This window comes from Manis javanica, chromosome 4 (assembly GCF_040802235.1).
Source record: "Manis javanica isolate MJ-LG chromosome 4, MJ_LKY, whole genome shotgun sequence".
Taxonomy (NCBI): Eukaryota; Metazoa; Chordata; class Mammalia; order Pholidota; family Manidae; genus Manis; species Manis javanica.
The window spans coordinates 144,042,234-144,061,311 of NC_133159.1; the positions used below are offsets into that span (position 1 = coordinate 144,042,234).

Genomic DNA, 19,078 nt, shown 5'->3' on the forward strand with positions numbered 1-19,078 from the left:
AGCTGTATGACCAGGGCAAAGTACATTTCAGCCTTTATTTTCTCTTCTGTAAAAATGTGAATACTAACTCTTAGGGACACCGAGTTTTGAAAAAATAGTAAAATTCCTAACCAATGATTTGTGACCAGTAAACAATATTGTTACAAATTGTTTCCCTGTAAAAGCCCTGGGGCAGAAGTGAAAAAGAAAAATGCATTTAATTCACCTAACCTACTGGAGACCCCCCCCACCCCGCAACCAGCCCCAGAATTGAACTGTGCGTGGAGACCCAGCACCCGGTCGGGTCACGTGGTCAGAACGCCGCTCCTACCCGGGCGCCGGGGGTCACGTGGGCGCCCGCCCCTACTCATACCCCAGTCCGCGGGGAGGGAGGGGCCTAGCATTTGCCCCGGAAGTAGCTGTCTTTTCATCTGACAGCTGCTTGTAAGGCGGCGGCGGCGGCGGCGGCGGCAGGCTCCGAGCAAGATGGCGTTACGGCCGGGAACGGGAGCTGGCGGCGGCGGGGCCGCGGGAGCTGGTGCGGGGGCGGCCGGGGGAGGAAGGTGGGTATGAAGAGCTGGGTCGGGACCTGCCTCGCAGCCCACTGCCTTCCCCGCACCCAGAGGCAGGGCTGGTCCCCGCAGCGGCCAGGGCTCTGGCGGTTATGGCTATTTTCCCCGCTCCGACCCCTTTTCCTTTGAAACTGGCCTGCGGGAGAAGGGTCGTCCTCCCGGACCTAGGCCGAGGGGGCGGGAGGAGGCCGGGCTCCTGACTCCTGTCTTCCAAGCGCAGGGCCACCGGCTGCTGGAGCCACGCGGGGAGCCGCGAAGGGGAGGGTCCGCTGACTGGGCTGGGGACACAAGGAACCCCGACGCCTCTCTACTGGCACTGGCTGGCTCTGAAGTGACCAGAGACTTCTCTGCCAGGGCTTTCCGGGCTTGACAAGGAATGTTGTAGGGAAGGGTCTGAAAAATCTGGTTACAAAGCTGGACAACTGTTTCCAAGATGTGTGTGTGTCCTGTTTGAGTGTCCTGTCCTTTTTGTTTGCTTTCTTAACACGAGAAACAGGAAAATCTGAAGACCTTTGAATTAGTATGTAGAACTCTTGTAGACGTAACTCTTTAAGACTGGTCTCGGTATTAAAAAATGGTTCACTATTAAGCGGCAGTTACGTAGTTATTAGAACAAAGCTTCCAGGCTTTTACTTAGCCCTTAAACAAATCTGCTTTCTGCTGTATTTCAGATAGTAATTGCCTTGTGTTCTCATACACGAAACAATAAAGGAGATGAACATTTGTAACCTGACAAGTTCATTTAAGGAAATAATTTTATCCCTGAAGTTTTCACCCCACTTCTGTAACGACATAGTCTGATTATATTTTGTTAGCCAACACATACTGTTTACACATTTGGAGTTAAAATTAACTTTTTATCCTTAGCATCCTAAATTATTTTTGGAAAACAAACTTGTTAGTTTTTTGATATGCAGTGTTTCAATTTTGGAGTCATGAACACTGAAAAAGTGTAAGATCTTTAAACTTATCACCTCTTGTAGGTGCTTATATATATGCTAGGAAAAAAGCAGTCACTGTTCAATAAACCACTTGTGTGCAGTTCCACTTTGCATTCATTTTCTCTACACATCTTTCACTGCAGATTTAAAACTGCTTTTCTTTTGTTTTCTAATTGCCACAGTTTCACTAGAATTTTTCCTTGAATATGTGATACAAATCAGTTTTTGTCTGGGGAAGGCAAATATGTAATAATCTCTTTCCTTTTTACGTGTGATAATAGTTTCTACAATATTCTTTAGTGGCATTAATCTGATCAAGTATGATTAATCAAAGCATCAAGTTATGGGAAAATACAAACTTAAAAAGTTTTGGTATTCTAGGCACAGGTTTTTTGTTTTCATGTTGTTTATTTTGGGCAAGGAGGACCTCTGGTGCAGAAAGTCGAGTGGGTCATCCCCTTAGTTTATAGTATTTTGACATCATAGGTATGTGAGCACAAATTTTAAAAATATGGCCTGAATTGTGAAAGAAATTAGAATGATTGATCTTAAAGTTGTTTTCACCTATAAAATTTGGCAGTAGTAACATCTGTATTCCAAAGCTCTAGAAGATATGTGGGAGAGAAGAGTGGTTAAATGATCTTTACCTTAAAAATGTAGGGTAAATGTTACATATATTGGAAACTTTGAAGCTGAGAAGCTCAATAAAGAAAGAATATTACAGTTTTTAGAGAGCAGTGGTAAGGGCTGAGGTTATGTCATAAGGAATCTGACAATAATGGTAGTCTAAATATATTTTAGAGGAGAAAAATAGAACCAGGCAACCTCTCTCACCTTTTAATGGAGAAAATCCATGTACCATAATTTACTGTATTTCTTAGATACTTGCCCCTGTTCTAAGAGACTAAGCAAAAAATAATATCATTTTCCAACTTTATTAATATTAACCTACTTTTGTTTGGTATTCTGGATGGGCTACTCTAGTGTAAATGGTAGAGTTGTATAAAGGGCAAAATTTACCCAGGAGATAAGCAGTATAGTTTTTATTTTATTATTTTTTAAAGTCAATTATGGCAGGAAAAAGTTAAAAGATCTTGATTAGTCTCTATTCTTCTGGGATGTTATCATTTGTGAGCTTGTTTATTTTTTTCCTGCTCTAAGTTCCTAAAAGGCTTCCTCATCTTTTCATTTTCCATTGCTTCTAGCACATTCTAACACACAGAAAACACATAAGTATTTGTGGAGTTAAGGTACATTGAAAGCAAAGAAGAAGTATTTCATCTGGGCCTCATTTGAACAAAGAGGAAGGAGTCAAGAGAGTGTCATAGAGATGGGAAGGTGTACTGAACACTAGGGAACAGTGGGTAGGCCAGATGGATTGTAGCACTGAGTGGAAGAGAAGAGTTTGTGAGATAAAACTGAAAAGTTGTGCTGAAACTGGAGAGGGCCTTGAATACAAATTAAGATTCAACTTAATGGGGAACCATTACATAGTTTTAACTCTAGGGGTGGTTTTATCAAATGGTCCTTTAGGGAGATGCACCCGCCTGATCTATATGAGCTGCATTAGAAGTCAGAATCTAGAGTGGGGAGATCCGTTAGGAAGTTTTATTGGAGTCCCTGCCTGAGAAGTGAAGGCTGATCTAGGTTAGTAGCAGAAGTAACTCACAGGCAGGGTGAATGAGATAGGCATGTGACAAGTAGAGATCACAGTTCTGCTTTTATAGTGAGACAACAGTAATAAACAGTATATCTTTGAAATCAAATTGTTGGTCATCTTGCTGCACAGTTTTTTGCCAAATTTGTGCTGTCTTATTAATGTCTTGCCGAGCTGTTTGACAAACCACTTGTTAAGCATGTTGATATTAATTGTCTAAACATTTTAGAGAATCGTACTAATGCAGTCACCAAGTAGTTTGGGTTGCTAAGTAATTATGGAGTAAATCATGTTTGTCAGTCATGTTCTTAATTTAGTTTATGTTTTTAAAGTAACTTTTGTACATCTATACATTTATTCTTGCCTATTTGGTAGTCTTAGTTGGGACCCTGGCAAACCTGCAGCTCTGTGTTTTCATTTGTTAGAGGGGAGATGGACAGGATGGTGAAGGGGATTGCATAGAGCTTCACAGTTACTTTATGGGAGAGCTGGAAAAAAGAAAATATAACTTGCATTTCCAGTTTTTACTTAACCTCTAAGTCATATTGGTAATTGTAAATTTTAAGACTGATTTTGCAAAGTCTGGACTTTACATACCAGCATAATCAGCTCCTTAATTATTAGTGATCATTCAGTTTTCATTGGAAGAATTCTCCAAGGTTGTCCTTTGTTGTCTTCTCACTATACACGCATGTTCCCTTGGCTATTTTAGCCACAGCCAGAGCTTAATTTTTTTTTTAAACCTTTACTTAAGAGTCTAGCTAGATTGATCTAAACTCTTACTGAGCTTGAGTTACTTTTCTAATTGCTTACTAGATTGTTCCTCATGGACACTCCTACCACCTTTCTCCACAAACTTATTCATACTGGGTTCCTGTTTTCAATAAATACCATCACCCTTCTTGAGTTGCTCTGACTCAAAATCTCAGCATCATCTTAAGCTCTTCCTGCTTTTTCACTACTCTTTCCCATTCTGGCAGTTGCAAGTAGCTTTCATTCACTTCTTCGTTTCCACTCCCACTACTCTGGTTATGACCTTTTTCATCTCTTATTAAGATTATTATGATAGTTTCTTAGTTAGTCCTTTTTACTTCACATCTTCTCTGCCATACCCTGTTACCAGAGAAACCTACACTACTGTACATTTCTGATCATTTCACTCTTCTACTTAAAACCTCCGACACCAGGGAAGTGCATATTCACATTACAATGAGATAACATTTTGTACCTCTTAGGGTAACTTATCTTTTTTTAAAACAGAAAATAGTAAGTGTTGGTGAGGATGTGGAGAAACTGGAACCCTGTACATTGCTGGTGGGAATGTAAAATGGTGCAGCTGCTGTGGAAAACAGTTTAGTGGTTTTTCAAAAAGTAAATATAGAATTACTGTATGATCCAGCAATTCCACTTCTAAGAATATACCCAAAAGAACTGAAAGAGGGACTCAAACATATACTGGTATACCAATGTTTATAGCAGTGTTATTCATGACAATGAAAAGGTGATAACAACCCAAGTGTCCATCAGCAGATGTATGGATAAACAAAATGTATGTACAGACAATAGGATATTATTCAGCCATAAAAAGAAATGAAATTCTGATACATACTACCACATGGATGAACCTTGGAAACATTATGCTTTGCAAAACAAGCCAGATAACAAAAAGGACAAGTATTGAATGATTCTACTTATTATGCGGTAGCTAGAATAGGCAAGTTCATAGAGACAAAAAGGAGACTAGTGGCTACCAGGGCTTCAGGGGAAGGAATAATGGGGAGTTATCATTTGATGGGTACAGAGTTTCTGTTTGGGATTATGAAAAATTTCTGGATGTGGTTGTGATGGTTATGGAGCATTGTGAATGTACTTACTGTCATTTAACTGTACAGTTAAAAAGGATTAAAATGGTAAAATTTTATGTATATTTTACCACAGGTAAAAAAAATCTGACAACTTCACATAATATTCAAAATTTAAACATTTTAAGGGTCCTTTGCAATCTGCTTACATTTCTAATCCTATATCTTATATAGGCAGACCTTAGAGACATTTTGGGTTTGGTTTCAGACCACTGCAAAAAATAATTATCCTACCAAAGTGAGTCAAATGAGATCTTTGGTTTCCCAGTGCATATGAAAGTTATGTTTACCTCACACTACAATCTATTAACTGTACAACAGGGTTACATCTTAAAAAAACAATGTACCTACCTTAATAAAAAAATACCTTATTGCTAAAAGATGCTAACTATCATCTGAGCTTTCAGTGAGTTCTAATCACTGATCACAGATCACCTTAACAAAAATGATAGTGAAAAGTTGGAAATATTGCAAGAATTACCAAAATGTGACAGAGAGACTCAAAGTGAGCAAATGCTGTTGGAAAAATGGCATCCATAGACTTGCTCAACACAGAGTTACCACAGACCTTCAATTTATAAAAACTGCAGTATTCACAAAGTGCAATAAAGTGAAGCACAATAAAATAAGATATGCCTGTAGTCAACCTTAAACCATTTTCTCTGAACACACCTACAACTCCAGCCTCAGTTTTTGCTCATGGCATATAGTGTGCCTCTCTCTAAGATTCAGCTCAAAAGATATCTCCATAAAAATTCCCAAAATATAACCTATCAGATTAATCTTCTCATTTCTTTTAATATTGTGGACCTCCCACAGCACATTCTATGCTGTGTTCAAGTTACTTGCCTGCATCAGTGTCTTCAGCAAGACCTTGAGCTAATTCAGTCCTTTTATGTGTGTTCAGTAAATGTTCACTGAATTGAAACTAATCCAACCCTCTTGTTTCATGGCCGGGGAAATTGGAATCCAGGGAAATCAGTTACAGAACGAGACTGTTTTCAAGTTCTTCTTTTAAAAATTTTCCTCCTAAAATAAAATCCTATCATGCATCCTATGGATATTCAATCTGTATTGATACTGAGTAATTCAGTATTGTACTGTAGAAAAATCAGGGCCCTATATACAGTTCTTTCACTTACATTAAAAAAATTATGTTTTATTTGAAATCTTTATACATATGAAGATCCTGATTTTTAAAAAAATTTTTATTAAGGTATTGATATACACTCTTATGAACGTTTCACCTGAGAAAACAATGTGGTTACTACATTTACCCATATTATCAAGTCCCCACCCATACTCCAATTCAATGACTGTCCATCAGTGTAGTAAGATGCCACAGATTCACTATTTGCCATCTCTGTGCCACACTGTTTTCCCTATGACCCCCCACACCATGTGTACTAAACATAATACCCCTCAATCCCCTCTCCCTCCCTACCCACCCGCCCTCCCACACCCCTCCGCAGATGAATGGATAAACAAAATGGTAACCACTAGTCCCTTGGAGTCTGTGAGTCTGCTGCTATTTTGTTCCTTCAGTTTTGCTTCGTTGTTATACTCTACAAATGAGGGAAATCATTTGGCATTTGTCTTTCTCTGCCTGGCTTCTTTCACTGAGCATAATATCTTCCAGCTCCATCCATGTTGTTGCAAGGTAGGATTTATTTCTTATGGCTGAATAGTATTCTATTGTTTATATGTACCACATCATCTTTATCCATTCATCTACTGATGGACACTTATGTTGCTTCCATATCTTGGCTATTGTAAATAGTGCAGCGATAAACATAGGGGTGCATATGTCTTTTTGAATCTGAGAAGTTGTATTCTTTGGGTAAATTCTAAGGAGTGGGATTTATGGGTGAAATAGTATTTCTATTTTTAGTTTTTGAGGAACCTGCATATTGCTTTCCACAATGGTTGAACCAGCTACGTTCCCAGTAGCAGTGTGGGAGGGTTCCCCTTTCTCCACATCCTCACCAGCATTTGTTGTTCTTAGTCTTTTCGATGCTGGCCATCCTTACTTGTGTGAGGTGATATCTCATTATGATTTTTATTTGCATTTCCCTGATGATTAGTGATGTGGAGCATCTTTTCATGTGTCTATTGGCCATCTGAAATTCTTCTTTGGAGAATTGTCTGTTCATATCCTCTGCCCATTTGCTTTATGGTTGTTGAGGCGTGTAAGTTCTTTATGTATTTTGGAACTTAACCACTTGTCAGATATGTCATTTACAAATATATTCTCCCATACTGTAGGATGCCTTTTTGTTCTGTTGATGGTGTCCTTTACCATACAGAAACTTTTTAGTTTGATGTAGTCCCATGTGTTCATTTTTGCTTTTGTTTCCTTTGCTTGAGGAGATGTGTTCAGGAAGATGCTGCTCATGCTTGTATCAGGAGATTTTTGCCTACGTTGTCTTCTAAGAGTTTTATGGTTTCATGACTTACATTCTGGTCTTTGATCCATTTTGAGTTTACTTTTGTGTATGAGGTTAAACAATAATCCAGTTTCATTCTCTTGCATGTAGCTGTCCAGTTTTGCCAACACCAGCTGTTGAAGAGACTGTCATTTCCCCATTGTATGTCCATGACTCCTTTATTGTATAATAATTGACCATATATGGTTGGGTTTATATCAGGGCTCTCTAGTCTGTTCCATTGGTCTATAGGTCTGTTCTTGTGCCAGCACCAAATTGTCTTGATTACTGTGGCTTTGTAGTAGAGCTTGAAGTTGGGGAGCATAATCCCCTCCAGCTTTATTCTTTCTCAAGATTGCTTTGGGTTTCGGGGTCTTTTGTGGTTCCATATGAATTTTAGAACTATTTTCTCTAGTTCATTGAAGAATGCTGTTGGAATTTTAATAGGAATTGCATTGAATCTGTAGATTGCTTTAGGCAGGATGGTGATTTTGACAATATTAATTCTTCCTGTCATGAGCATGCAATGCGTTTCCATTTATAGGTATCTTCTTTAATTTATCTCATGAGTGTTTTGCAGTTTTCAGAGTATAGGTCTTTCACTTCCTTCGTTAGGTTTATTCCTAGGTATTTTATTCTTTTTGATGCAACTGTGAATGGAATTGTTTTTCTGATTTCTCTTTCTGCTAGTTCATTGTTAGTATGCCACAGAGGTCTGCATATTCATTTTGTATCCTGCAACTTTGCTGAATTCAGATATTAGATCTCGTAGTTTTGGAGTGGATTCTTTAGGGTTTTTTATGTACAATATCATGTCATCTGCAAACAGGGAGAGTTTAACTTCTTCCTTGCCAATATGAATGCCTTTTAGTCCTTTGTGTTGTCTGATTGCTGTCGCTAGGACCTCCAGTACTATGTTGAATAGAAATGGGGAGAATGGGCATCCTTGTCTTGTTCCTAATCTTAAAGGAAAAGCTTTCAGCTTCTTACTGTTAAGTATGATGTTGGCTGTGGGTTTGTCATATGTGGCCTTTATTGTGTTGAGGTACTTGCCCTCTATACCCATTTTGTTGAGAATTTTTATCATGAATGGATTGAATTTTGTCAAATACTTTTTCAGCATCTATGGGGATGACTGTGTGGTTTTTGTCCTTCGTTTTGTTGATTTGGTGGATGATGTTGATGGATTTTTGTATGTTGTACCATCCATGCATCCCTGGAATAAGTTCTACTTGATCATGTTGGATGATCTTTTTGATGTATTTTTGAATTTGGTTTGCTAATATTTTGTTGAGTATTTTTGCATCTATGTTCATCAGGGATATTGGTCTATAATTTTCTTTTTTTGTGGTGTCTTTGCCTGGTTTTGGTATTAGAGTGATGCTGGCCTCACAGAATGAGTTTGAAAGTATTCCCTCCTCTTCTACTTTTTGGAAAACTTTAAGGAGAATGGGTATTAGGTGTTCACTAAATGTTTCATAAAATTCAGCGATGAAGCCATCTGGTCCAGTAGTTTTATTCTTAGATAATTTTTTGATTACCAGTTCAATTTCGTTGCTGGTAATTGGTCTGTTCAGATTTTCTGTTTCCTTCTGGATCAGCCTTGGAAGGTTGCATTTTGCTAGAAAGTTGTCCATTTCTTCTGCGTTATCCAGTTTGTTGTCATATAATTTTTCATTGTATTCTCTAATAATTCTTTGTATTTCTGTGGTGTAAATAGTTGTTTTTCCTTTCTCATTTCTGATTCTGTTTATGTGTGTAGACTCTTTTTTTCTTGATAAGTCTGGCTAGGGGTTTATCTAGTTCATTTTCTCGAAGAACCAGCTCTTGCTTTCATTGATTCTTTCTATTGTTTCATTCTTCTCAATTTTATTTATTTCTGCTCTAATCTTTATTATGTCCCTCCTTCTAATGACTTTGGGCCTCATTTGTTCCTTTCTTGGTTTCGTTTTTTGTGAGTTTAGAGTGTTCATATAGGATTGTTCTTCTTTCCTGAGGTAGGCCTGTATTGCAATGTACTTTCCTCTTAGCATGGCCTTCGCTGTGTCCCACAGATGTTGCGGTGTTGAATTATTGTTGTCATTTGTCTCCATATATTGCTTGATCTCTGTTTTTTATTTGGTCATTGATCCATTGGTTATTTAAGGAGTATGTTGTGATGCCCCCATGTGTTTGTGGGATTTTTCATTTTCTTTGCATAATTTATTTCTAGTTTCATACCTTTGTGGTCTGAGGAACTGGTTGGTACAATTTCAATTTTTTTGAATTTACCGAGGCTCTTTTTGTGACCTAGTATATGATCTATTCTTGAAAATGTTCCATGTGCACTTGAGTAGAATGTGTATTCTGCTGCTTTTGGATAGAATGTATTGCATTCTATTTCCCCTTTTAATTCTGTTAGTATTTGTTTCACATATGTAGGTGCTAATTTGTTGGGTTCATAGTTATTTATAATAGTTATATCTGCTTGTTGGATTGATCCCTTTATCATTATGTAATGTCCTTCTTTGTCTCTTGTGACTTTCTTTGTTTTGAAGTCTATTTTGTCTGATACAAGTACTGCAACTCCTGCTTTTTTCTCCCTATTAGTTGCATGAAATATCTTTTTCCATCCCTTCACTTTTTGTCTGTGCATGTCTTTGGGTTTAAAGTGAGTGTCTTGTAGGCAGCATATAGATGGGTCTTGCTTTTTTATCCATTCAATGACTCTGTGTCTTTTGATTGGTGAATTCAAACCATTTACATTTAGGGTGATTATTGATAGGTGTGTACTTATTGCCATTGCAGGCTTTAGATTCTTGGTTACCAAAGGTTCAAGGATAACTTCCTTACTATCTAAGAGTCTAACTTAACTCAGTTAATATACTATTACAAACACAATCTAAAGGTTCTTTTTTCTCCTCCTTTTTCTTCCTCCTCCATTCTTTATATATTAGGTATCATATTCTGTACTCTTTGTCTATTCCTTGATTGACTTTGGGGATAGTTGATTTAATTTTGCATTCACTTAGTAATTAACTGTTCTACTTTCTTTACTGTGGTTTTATTACCTCTGGTGACAGCTATTAAACCTTAGGAATACTTCCATCTATAGCAGTCCCTCCAAAATACCCTGCAGAGATGGTTTGTGTGGAGTAAATTCTCTTAGCTTTTGCTTATCTGGAAATTGTTTAATCCCTCCTTCAAATTAAAATGATAATCTTGCCCAATAAAGTATTCTTCATTTGAGGCCCTTCTGCTTCATTGCATTAATTACATCATGCCTCTCCCTTCTGGCCTGTAAGGTTTCTTCTGAGAAGTCTGATGATAGCCTGATGGGCTTTCCTTTATATGTGATCTTATTTCTCTCTCTGGCTGCTTTCAATAGTCTGTCCTTATCTTTGATCTTTGCCATTTTAATTACTTTATGTCTTGGTGTTCTCTTCCTTGGGTTACTTGTGTTGGGAGATCTGTAGTTCGCCATGGCCTGAGAGACTATCTCCTTCCTCAGATTGGGGAAGTTTTCAGCAATTACGTCCTCAAAGACACTTTCTATCCTTTTTTCTCTCTTCTTCTTCTTCTGGTACCCCTATAATGCGAATATCGTTCCATTTGGATTGATCACACGGTTCTCTCAATATTCTTTCATTCTTAGAGTTCCTTTTTTCTCTCTGTGCCTCAGCTTCTTTGTATTCCTCTTCTCTAATTTCTATTTCATTTATCGTCTCCACCATATCTAATCTGCTTTTAAAACTTTCCATTGTATGTTTCATTTATGATGCTGTGTTTCATAATGATTGGATCTCTGACCAGAATTCATTCCTGAGTTCTTGAATATTTTTCTGTACCTCCATGAGCATATTAATGATTTTTATTTTAAAACCCCTTTCAGGAAAATTCATGAGGTCGATTTCATTTCAATCTTTCTCATGTGTTGTATTCATAATTTTACTTTGAACCAGGTTCCTTTGGCATTTAATATTTGTATATGGCACCCTGTAGTGCCCAGAAGCTCTACTCTCTGGAGCTGCTCTGCCCCTGAAGCAACCTTGGGGGTTGCAGGGGATTGATATTGGTGCCTGGGGGGAGGAAAGAGCTGTTTCCTGCTTCCTGGCTGCTATTCCTGTCTCCACTGCCAGAACCAGTGGCCAAGCACACAGGTATAAGCCTCTATGCTTTGCGTTTGTAGTTGCTGTAGATGGGGCTTCCCTCTGGCTGGTCTAACGCCATGGTAGGGTTTGCCTGTTTGCGAGCCATGTGCTGTCTGGCTGCGAGAAAAGCACAGCAGGCTGCATATCACAGAGGGGGTCCTTGTTGCTGTGTAGCCAGCCAGGGAGCTGGAGCACCTGAAAATTGTGAAAGTTCCCAACCTGCTGGGCAGAGTGCACCCAGACGATTTTGTCTACCTGTCCTTTCTCCTGAGCAGTGAACTCTGTGCAATCCTTGCCCCTTTACCAGCCCTCTTGTTGTTAGGAAGCCTCTCAGACTGCCCACCCTTCTTTTGTCCCAGTGCAGCTGGATATGGATTCCTGCTTTCCACAGTTGGCTGGAATCTCAGTCTCTCCAGGTGTTCTGCCTGTTTTAGCTTTCTAACCCCCTAATCACAAGAGTACCATGAAAGCTTCATGAAATGTAGGTTTGTGCTCCCAGAGCAGATCTCCAGAGTTTTGTATTCTGCAGTCCCAGGCCTCTGCTCCCTCCCCACTCTGTTTCTCTTCCTCCTGCCAGTGAGCTGGGGTGGGGGAAGGGCCTGGGTCCCGCTGGGCCATAGCTTTGGTACATTTCCCTGTTCCATGAGGTTTATTCTTTTCTCCAGGTTTGTGCAGTTTGGCACAGTCCTCTTCCCTGTTGCTCTTTCAGGATTAGTTGTATTAATTATATTTTTGTATATATATGGTTTTAGGAGGAAGCCTCTGTCTCACCTCTCATGCCACAATCTTTAATCCTCTCCCCAATCCTGATGTATTTTTGTTCTGTTTTCAGCTTCATGTTTCCTGTAGCAGGTGGAATAAGACCCCCTCAAGGTATGTGGAAGCTTAAGTTTTGAACTTTTATTTTTTACTGTTATGTTTCTGAACTTAGAGATAAAGGGGGTAAAAAAGTTCTATTGCTGCCAAATGGAGTACAGTTTATAGTCTTGAACCTGTATGACAGCTACTCTTAAAATTTCTCAGAAATTGTGTAATTTGGGGAATAATAAAGATCATTCATCATTTCTCCCAAACTTACTTAAACATTGTATTAACAGGTTGTTATTTAACCTCAGAGATGAAAGAGACTTTCAGGACAAGAGTATTAAAGAAATTAAAGAACAGGTGACAAAAATGAAATGACCAGTAATTCCCTGAGTGACATCTTTCTTCTTCTGTGTCTTCTCCTAGATTGTTAGCTCCATAGGACAGGGACATGTTTGCTTCAAACTCATCAGTATCTCTAGCTCCCAGCATGCTGATAGAAAATAATAGGGTCTTTATAAATATTTGTGAATGACTATATGAATATCTTTATTTTATACCATGTTTTCTCTTATATGAACTTGATCTTGTTATAATCATGTACATGAATGTTCACATATTTTGATTGAGTTTAAACTATTTTAAGTCTGTTTATTCCTAGAAATTTCTTCAATAAATACATATATCCCTTCTCTCTCAGTTTCAGACAGGGGCTCACCAATATCAATTCTAGCTTTGTCTTCACAGAAATAGCAATGAAGGGATACAATCTTGACTCAAGCTACTGTGTCACTGGGATATAACACTGATGGTAGAATATGTCTCCTCTTCTCATTTCTCCCACTCCAGTGTACCCCATCTCTCTTTATGCCAAGCTGCTCCTGAAAAGTGGCCCTTCTTGCAAAGTCATTGTTGATTGGTTATGGTAGACTTGCTAGAGAAACAGATTCCTAGGTCACTAATAGAGATGAATGATAGAGCGGCTCAGTAGCAGATGGTCAGTGGCTCATAGTGACTTTGTCTCCATTTATAATCAGTGTTGGAGGTTGAGTGTCAGATAAATTTTTCCAAGGGACAGTTGTATTTCTTTTCATTGTGTTTACTTTTATACATTATTTAAGCTATCTGTAATTAGATGTGTCTACGATTTAGATCAAATGGTTTGAGATCTTTTGTTCTTTAGGAAGGCATTACAGAGTCATGTGTTCATTATCATGCTCAGTATTTTGCATTTTTATAAATTTTCAAGTAAAAATCTACATGTGGAGCAAAGGGATAGAACAAGAAGAGAGCCCAAAAGCTTGCCTGATATTTTTTTCTTTTGGAATTTGGACTTGTTTTTGAGGTATTTTCTTTTTACAGATTATGTTAGAGTGGACTTTTTGATCATTTGAAGGCTTTAAATATACAGGATTATTTCTGAAAATATATGAAAGAAACTGACGGCAGAAGTGCCCACAAGTTCCTGAGTGGGCGAACAGGAGACAGGAAAGAGACAAGACTTTTCACTGTGTATAAGTTTGTGCTTCTAAATGTTGTACCAAATAATTGAGTTACTCAGTCAAGAATTTAAAAGTTAATTAAATAAAACTTTAGGTACAAAGGGATGAGAGAGAAGACATCTTACTATGGTTATATCCAATCTGCATTCTAATTCATGACACCTCAGGGCCTTTGCGTTGGTATTACTTTGTCTGGAATACTCTTCCCAGATACCTCTATGGCTCACTCCCTTACTTTCTTCAAGTCCTTGCTTAAATGCTATCCTATTGTTGAAATCTTTTATTATCTATCTCCCCTAATTATGCTGTAAGTCCCATGAGGGCAAAGACCTGGTTTGTTTACTGCTATGTCCCTAGAATGATGCCTGACATGGAGTAGATCTTCAAATATTTGAATAAATGATTGAATGCATAAATGATCAGTTTGCTACTAATAAATGTTACCTACAGATGTGGATGTCCATGATTCTGAAATTAAATTTTGAATAAATAACCTTGAAGTACACAGAACCCGCAAGATAAACATGGTGTACTTTATCAGACCTTTAATTTTTAAGCAAAATTTTGATAGTGGAGCCAATATGGATGTAATATGTGCTAAAATTCAAAATTAGGTTGAAATTTATGTTTGGGCTATGTAGGGATTTTGTTTTATTCACTGCTTTATATCATGTATCTAGAACTGTGCCTAAAATACAGTAGGCGTGTAGTATTTATTAAATCACTAAAGGGATCTATATTCATTATCCTCTGCTCTTGAGAACACTTCATTAAAAAAGTTTGGGAGATAGTATGCTCTAAATCATACTTTCATGTTAATTTTCCTGCCGTTGTATGATATGCTTTGCATGCAGATGACTATTTTGTGGTTAACATGAATGAACTATTTATGTATAGAAAAAGAAGAGGAATATCATTTATTTGATTATATTAGGTATTAAACAGTTTTATGGATGAGAAGCTGAGGCACAGAAGTTAAATTGCTCATGGTCCCAAAGCTAGTATGTGACATTTCTAGTTGGCATCCAGAGTTCATGCTCTTAACCACTATTGTATTAGTTATCTTCTGCTACATTAAAAATTGCCCCAAAACTTATAAAAATAAACATCATTTCACACTGTATCTGTCGGTCAGGTATCTGGGAATGGCTTCACTGGGTGCTTTTGGCTTGGGACCAAAGAGATTACAGTAAAGGTGCCAGCCAGGAGTGTCATCATCTAAAGTTTTGATGAAGCTGGAAGATCTGCTTCCAGGGTGGTTCATTCCCATACATGACAAATTTGTGCTGGTTTTTGGCCAGTGGTTTCAGTTCCTTACCACATGGGGTCTCCATGGGACTGCTTGAGTAGTCTCTTGATGTGGCAGTGGCTTTCCCCAGATCAAGAGATCCAAGAGAGCAAGGAGGAAGCTGCAGTGGTTTTTAAGAACTAGCCTTGGGAGTTACACACTGTCATTTCCACAATACCCTATTGGTTATACTGGTCAGTCTTGTTTAGTGTGAGAGGGAATGATAAGGGTATGAATACCAAGAGGCGGAGATTGCCTCTTGAAGACCAAATATCACAATTAGGCCATACCGCTAATTTTTTAAGTGTGTACAAAAATTCTGTAGAATGGGTATTATTTTTTCATTTTGCAGGTAAAGTTTTGTAAGTTGCCCAAGATCACATAACTTAGTAAATGATGGAGTTGGAATTCATTCTCAAGTCTATCTCCAGAATCTGCTTTTTTCCACTCTACTGTGCTGCCTCCTACATATCAAGTCCATAGGTACTTATGGTTTTAGGAAAATGAACTTTGAAATGCATCAACTTTAATGATACCTTTATGTTTTTCAGCAGGCCTGGTGCCGATGCAGCAACAGGGATTTCCTATGGTCTCTGTCATGCAGCCTAATATGCAAGGCTTGATAGGAATGAATTACAGCTCTCAAATGTCCCAAGGATCTATCGCTATGCAGGTACTTGCCTCTTTAGCCAATTGTTTACAAAGTTGTAATTATTGTTATATGTCTACATACTAAAAGCTATATAGGGAGTTTAAATGTTATATTTAGAAGTAAATATAGTCTTCATCCTTAGGTGGCTTTTTCCAAAATAAAATGAAGATAAGTTCATGAGAATAAACACAACAGCAGTAGCAACATAAATCATTTCAGGAAAATCTGGTGACTGCTTTAGTGACCACTGGCTTATAAGGCGTTTGAATGGCATTTTGAAAAATTCAGGGACCTGATGGCATGAAGTCACATTGTTAGAAGGAGCACTGTTCTTATGAATGGAACAGTGTCATTGTTTGGAAGGCTCAGAACCTTCTCGTCTAATCCCCATAACAGCTGTTTAAAGAGGTGGTCTCTCCATTTTTCTGATGAAAAAACTGAAGATTTGTGAGGATGGTCACAGCATGGTAAGCCAGGATTTGAACTTAAGTCCTCAGTATACCTCTATTAATCATATTAACCATACTGTACATTGAATTCTCTCTTAAAACAATTAGGGAGCAATTGAATAGCTACCTAAAAAGCAGTGGAGTAACAGAATCAGATTTATATTTTGAAAAGGTCACTCTGACTGCTAATTAGAGAATGATTGGAGAGAGAAAGGAGAACAAAAGTGGATCTAAGGAGAATCATTAAAAAGTTGATGTGAGAGCAGGTAAGATGTTGGGTGATAGCAGAGGAATGGAGAGATGAATAGTTCTGAGAACTATTTAGGAAATAAAATCAATAGGACCTGCTGAATGATTGGATGTTGAAAATAAAGGAGAAGGGATATCAAATTGATTCCCTGTTTTCTGCATGAGCAACTAACTGTTCATTTATTTAAAATTGTTTCACTTAGTAATTAAAGTATTGGAAGAGATTGTTTGCTGGTACATATTGTTTGAAGAACCTGTGAAACATTCATGTGGGGCTGTGCAGAGACATTTAGTAAGCTGACCTGTGATTCAGGATTTTTCATTCCGACTTGCAAATTATAGATTTGGGGTCATCTGCATATAGAAGTATAAATAATGCCATAGGGGTGACTTGGAATATCCAAGAGCACTACAGATGGAGAAAACACTCCAGGATAGAGCCTTTAGGATTTCAGCATTTGAATCTAAGAGCATGAGTTCTCAACAGAGGAGATTGAAGAGAAGCAGCCACAGAAGTTTTGGGGAATGAAGGGAATTAAAGGGAAAAAACACATGAAATTGGTGTCAGACCGAAGTTCAAATCCTAGCTTTGTCACTTACCTGTAAAACAGGGATGAAATATTTTGCCAGTATGGTCATAGAAAGGGTCAAATGAAAGAATTATATACAGCACTTAGCATTGTACCTGGCATACAGTGGGTAGGAAGTGACAAGCTATTTTTATTTCTTGTATTAATGTTAATATCAGGAATAATCTTTAAAGTAGCACAACATTATTTCATGTTCTATTTTTAATATTCATCTGACTAGTTTTCCATGTTTTCATTGGCTCACAACCCCCATTTCTGGCCAAAACATTCTTTCTTGAATAGTAGTATTAAGCACTAATAATAACCACCACTTGTTTACATGTGCTATATTCATTGTGGGCATTATATCATTCAGTCCTCATAACAACTCCATAACATAAGTAACGTTTTCATTTCAATTTTATAGATAAGCAAGCTGCAGTTGGGGAGGTTCAGTGCTCTATTCAATGTCATATAACTTGTTTTAGAGTAGAGACTTAAGCCAAGCAGCTCTATTATATTTCAGAGACTGAGTTCTTAACTAACGCTGTTTCCCAAACTTCAGTCATTTGAGTAGCACCTTCATGATTTTTGCCATGTATTTTTTAATTAACATTTTAATTGTTTAGGTTTTTAACCAAAGGAACCTTTATATTGCTCAAGTAAATAAAAAATCTTCATTTATTATAGGCAGAGAGTAACCAAAAAATAAATTAATGAAAACAATATTATAGAACTCTAACTAGATACTGTTACTTTTTGGAGTTTATAAACCTCAGTTTACCTTCTCTTCATTAAAAGAAATTATGTCTACAATTTACCTACAAATGATTCAGCAAAAGAAAAAAAAGTATGTATGTAGGGATAGCAAATAGGGAAGGATGTTAATACACTGTTCTTTCAAATTTTCTGAGTGTATTAAAAGGGAGAGATTAGACTAAAAATCATTAACACTTAAAAAACATAAAAAGGAATTGAGAATTTTCCGGCTTTTGTGCAAACATGTGTTCCTGCATAAACAGTTATGATCATAGATAGGGAGTGTAGGTTAAAGCAAATGTTACTTTTTTTTTTAGAATTGTTAAGTGAAATTGATTGATAGTATCATGATTTAGTAAGTACAGCCTAAGATGAGCTTATTCCATTTGAATCTCCCTATCTTTGAAAATTATCTTCTTAAGTTATGTTACCCATTTAGACCAAGTAATCAAATAACCTGAATCCAGGAGTCAGATTTCTTAATGGCTGAATCCAAAGTATTATATTATTTTCTCAAAAAATAAACATTCATTTACAAATAAGCTAGAACAAAAAGGGTTTTTATGCTGTTTATATGTATTTTAAATGCCCTATATTTCATTTTTAGTAATTATTAAGTTTTCTATTTTTATGTTTTATCATATATACAGTATATTAGTAGAATAGCACATATATATAACTTATAAATAATATTGGGTTTACAGTCAGAATTTAAATTGAAACCATTGTTATGTTGAAGTCATATGAGTAAATAAAGTTTCTATATTGTGTGTAAATATTCAGGAAAACTTACAGATTTGTTCTTTATCCATCTCCATTAGAAAGAAAATGGGAATAAATAGAGCCTTTGTAGGTTTTAATCAATTTTACTCAGCTTTCACTAGATTATGCTACAGAAACAACAATCTCAAAATCTCAGTGATTTACAAAAACTAAGGTTTATTTCTCATTGTGATACATGTCTTTTATGGGTTGGCTCTGACTCAGCAACATGTTCTCTTTATCCTGAGACCTTAACCTAGGATATCCCAGACTCTTAGCATTGGGAAAAGAGATGGCTAAACCCTGTGATGTCTTTAAAAAAGCTTTCTTTCAGAGGTAGCATTTAATATCACTTCTGCTCCCTAAAGTAATGCTGCCAAAATGAACATCAATAGGAGATTACATTTACCAGTAGTGCACACCACATAAGGATATATAATCCTCTTAGAGTAAGGGCAGGAAATCACTGAAAAAAGC

The 19,078-nt window shown here is 37.3% G+C and overlaps 1 protein-coding gene across 18 annotated transcripts in view; it reads left to right on the plus strand.

Moving 5' to 3' along the window:
• The first annotated feature begins 321 nt into the window (after nt 1-321).
• SYNRG (synergin gamma) overlaps nt 322-19,078 on the plus strand; it is a 107,539-nt gene continuing 88,782 nt past the window's right edge. For 4 of the 18 annotated variants that reach the window (XM_037027024.2, XM_037027031.2, XM_037027033.2 and 1 more), the window contains exons 1-3: nt 332-542; nt 12,400-12,440; nt 15,713-15,834. In XM_037027024.2, coding sequence (XP_036882919.1) covers nt 466-542; nt 12,400-12,440; nt 15,713-15,834 — 240 coding nt within the window. In that variant the 5' untranslated portion in view covers nt 332-465. Of the gene's footprint in view, nt 543-12,399; nt 12,441-15,712; nt 15,835-19,078 lie in introns of all 18 variants that reach the window. The other 14 variants (XM_037027025.2, XM_037027034.2, XM_037027037.2 and 11 more) reach the window with 8 other exon arrangements.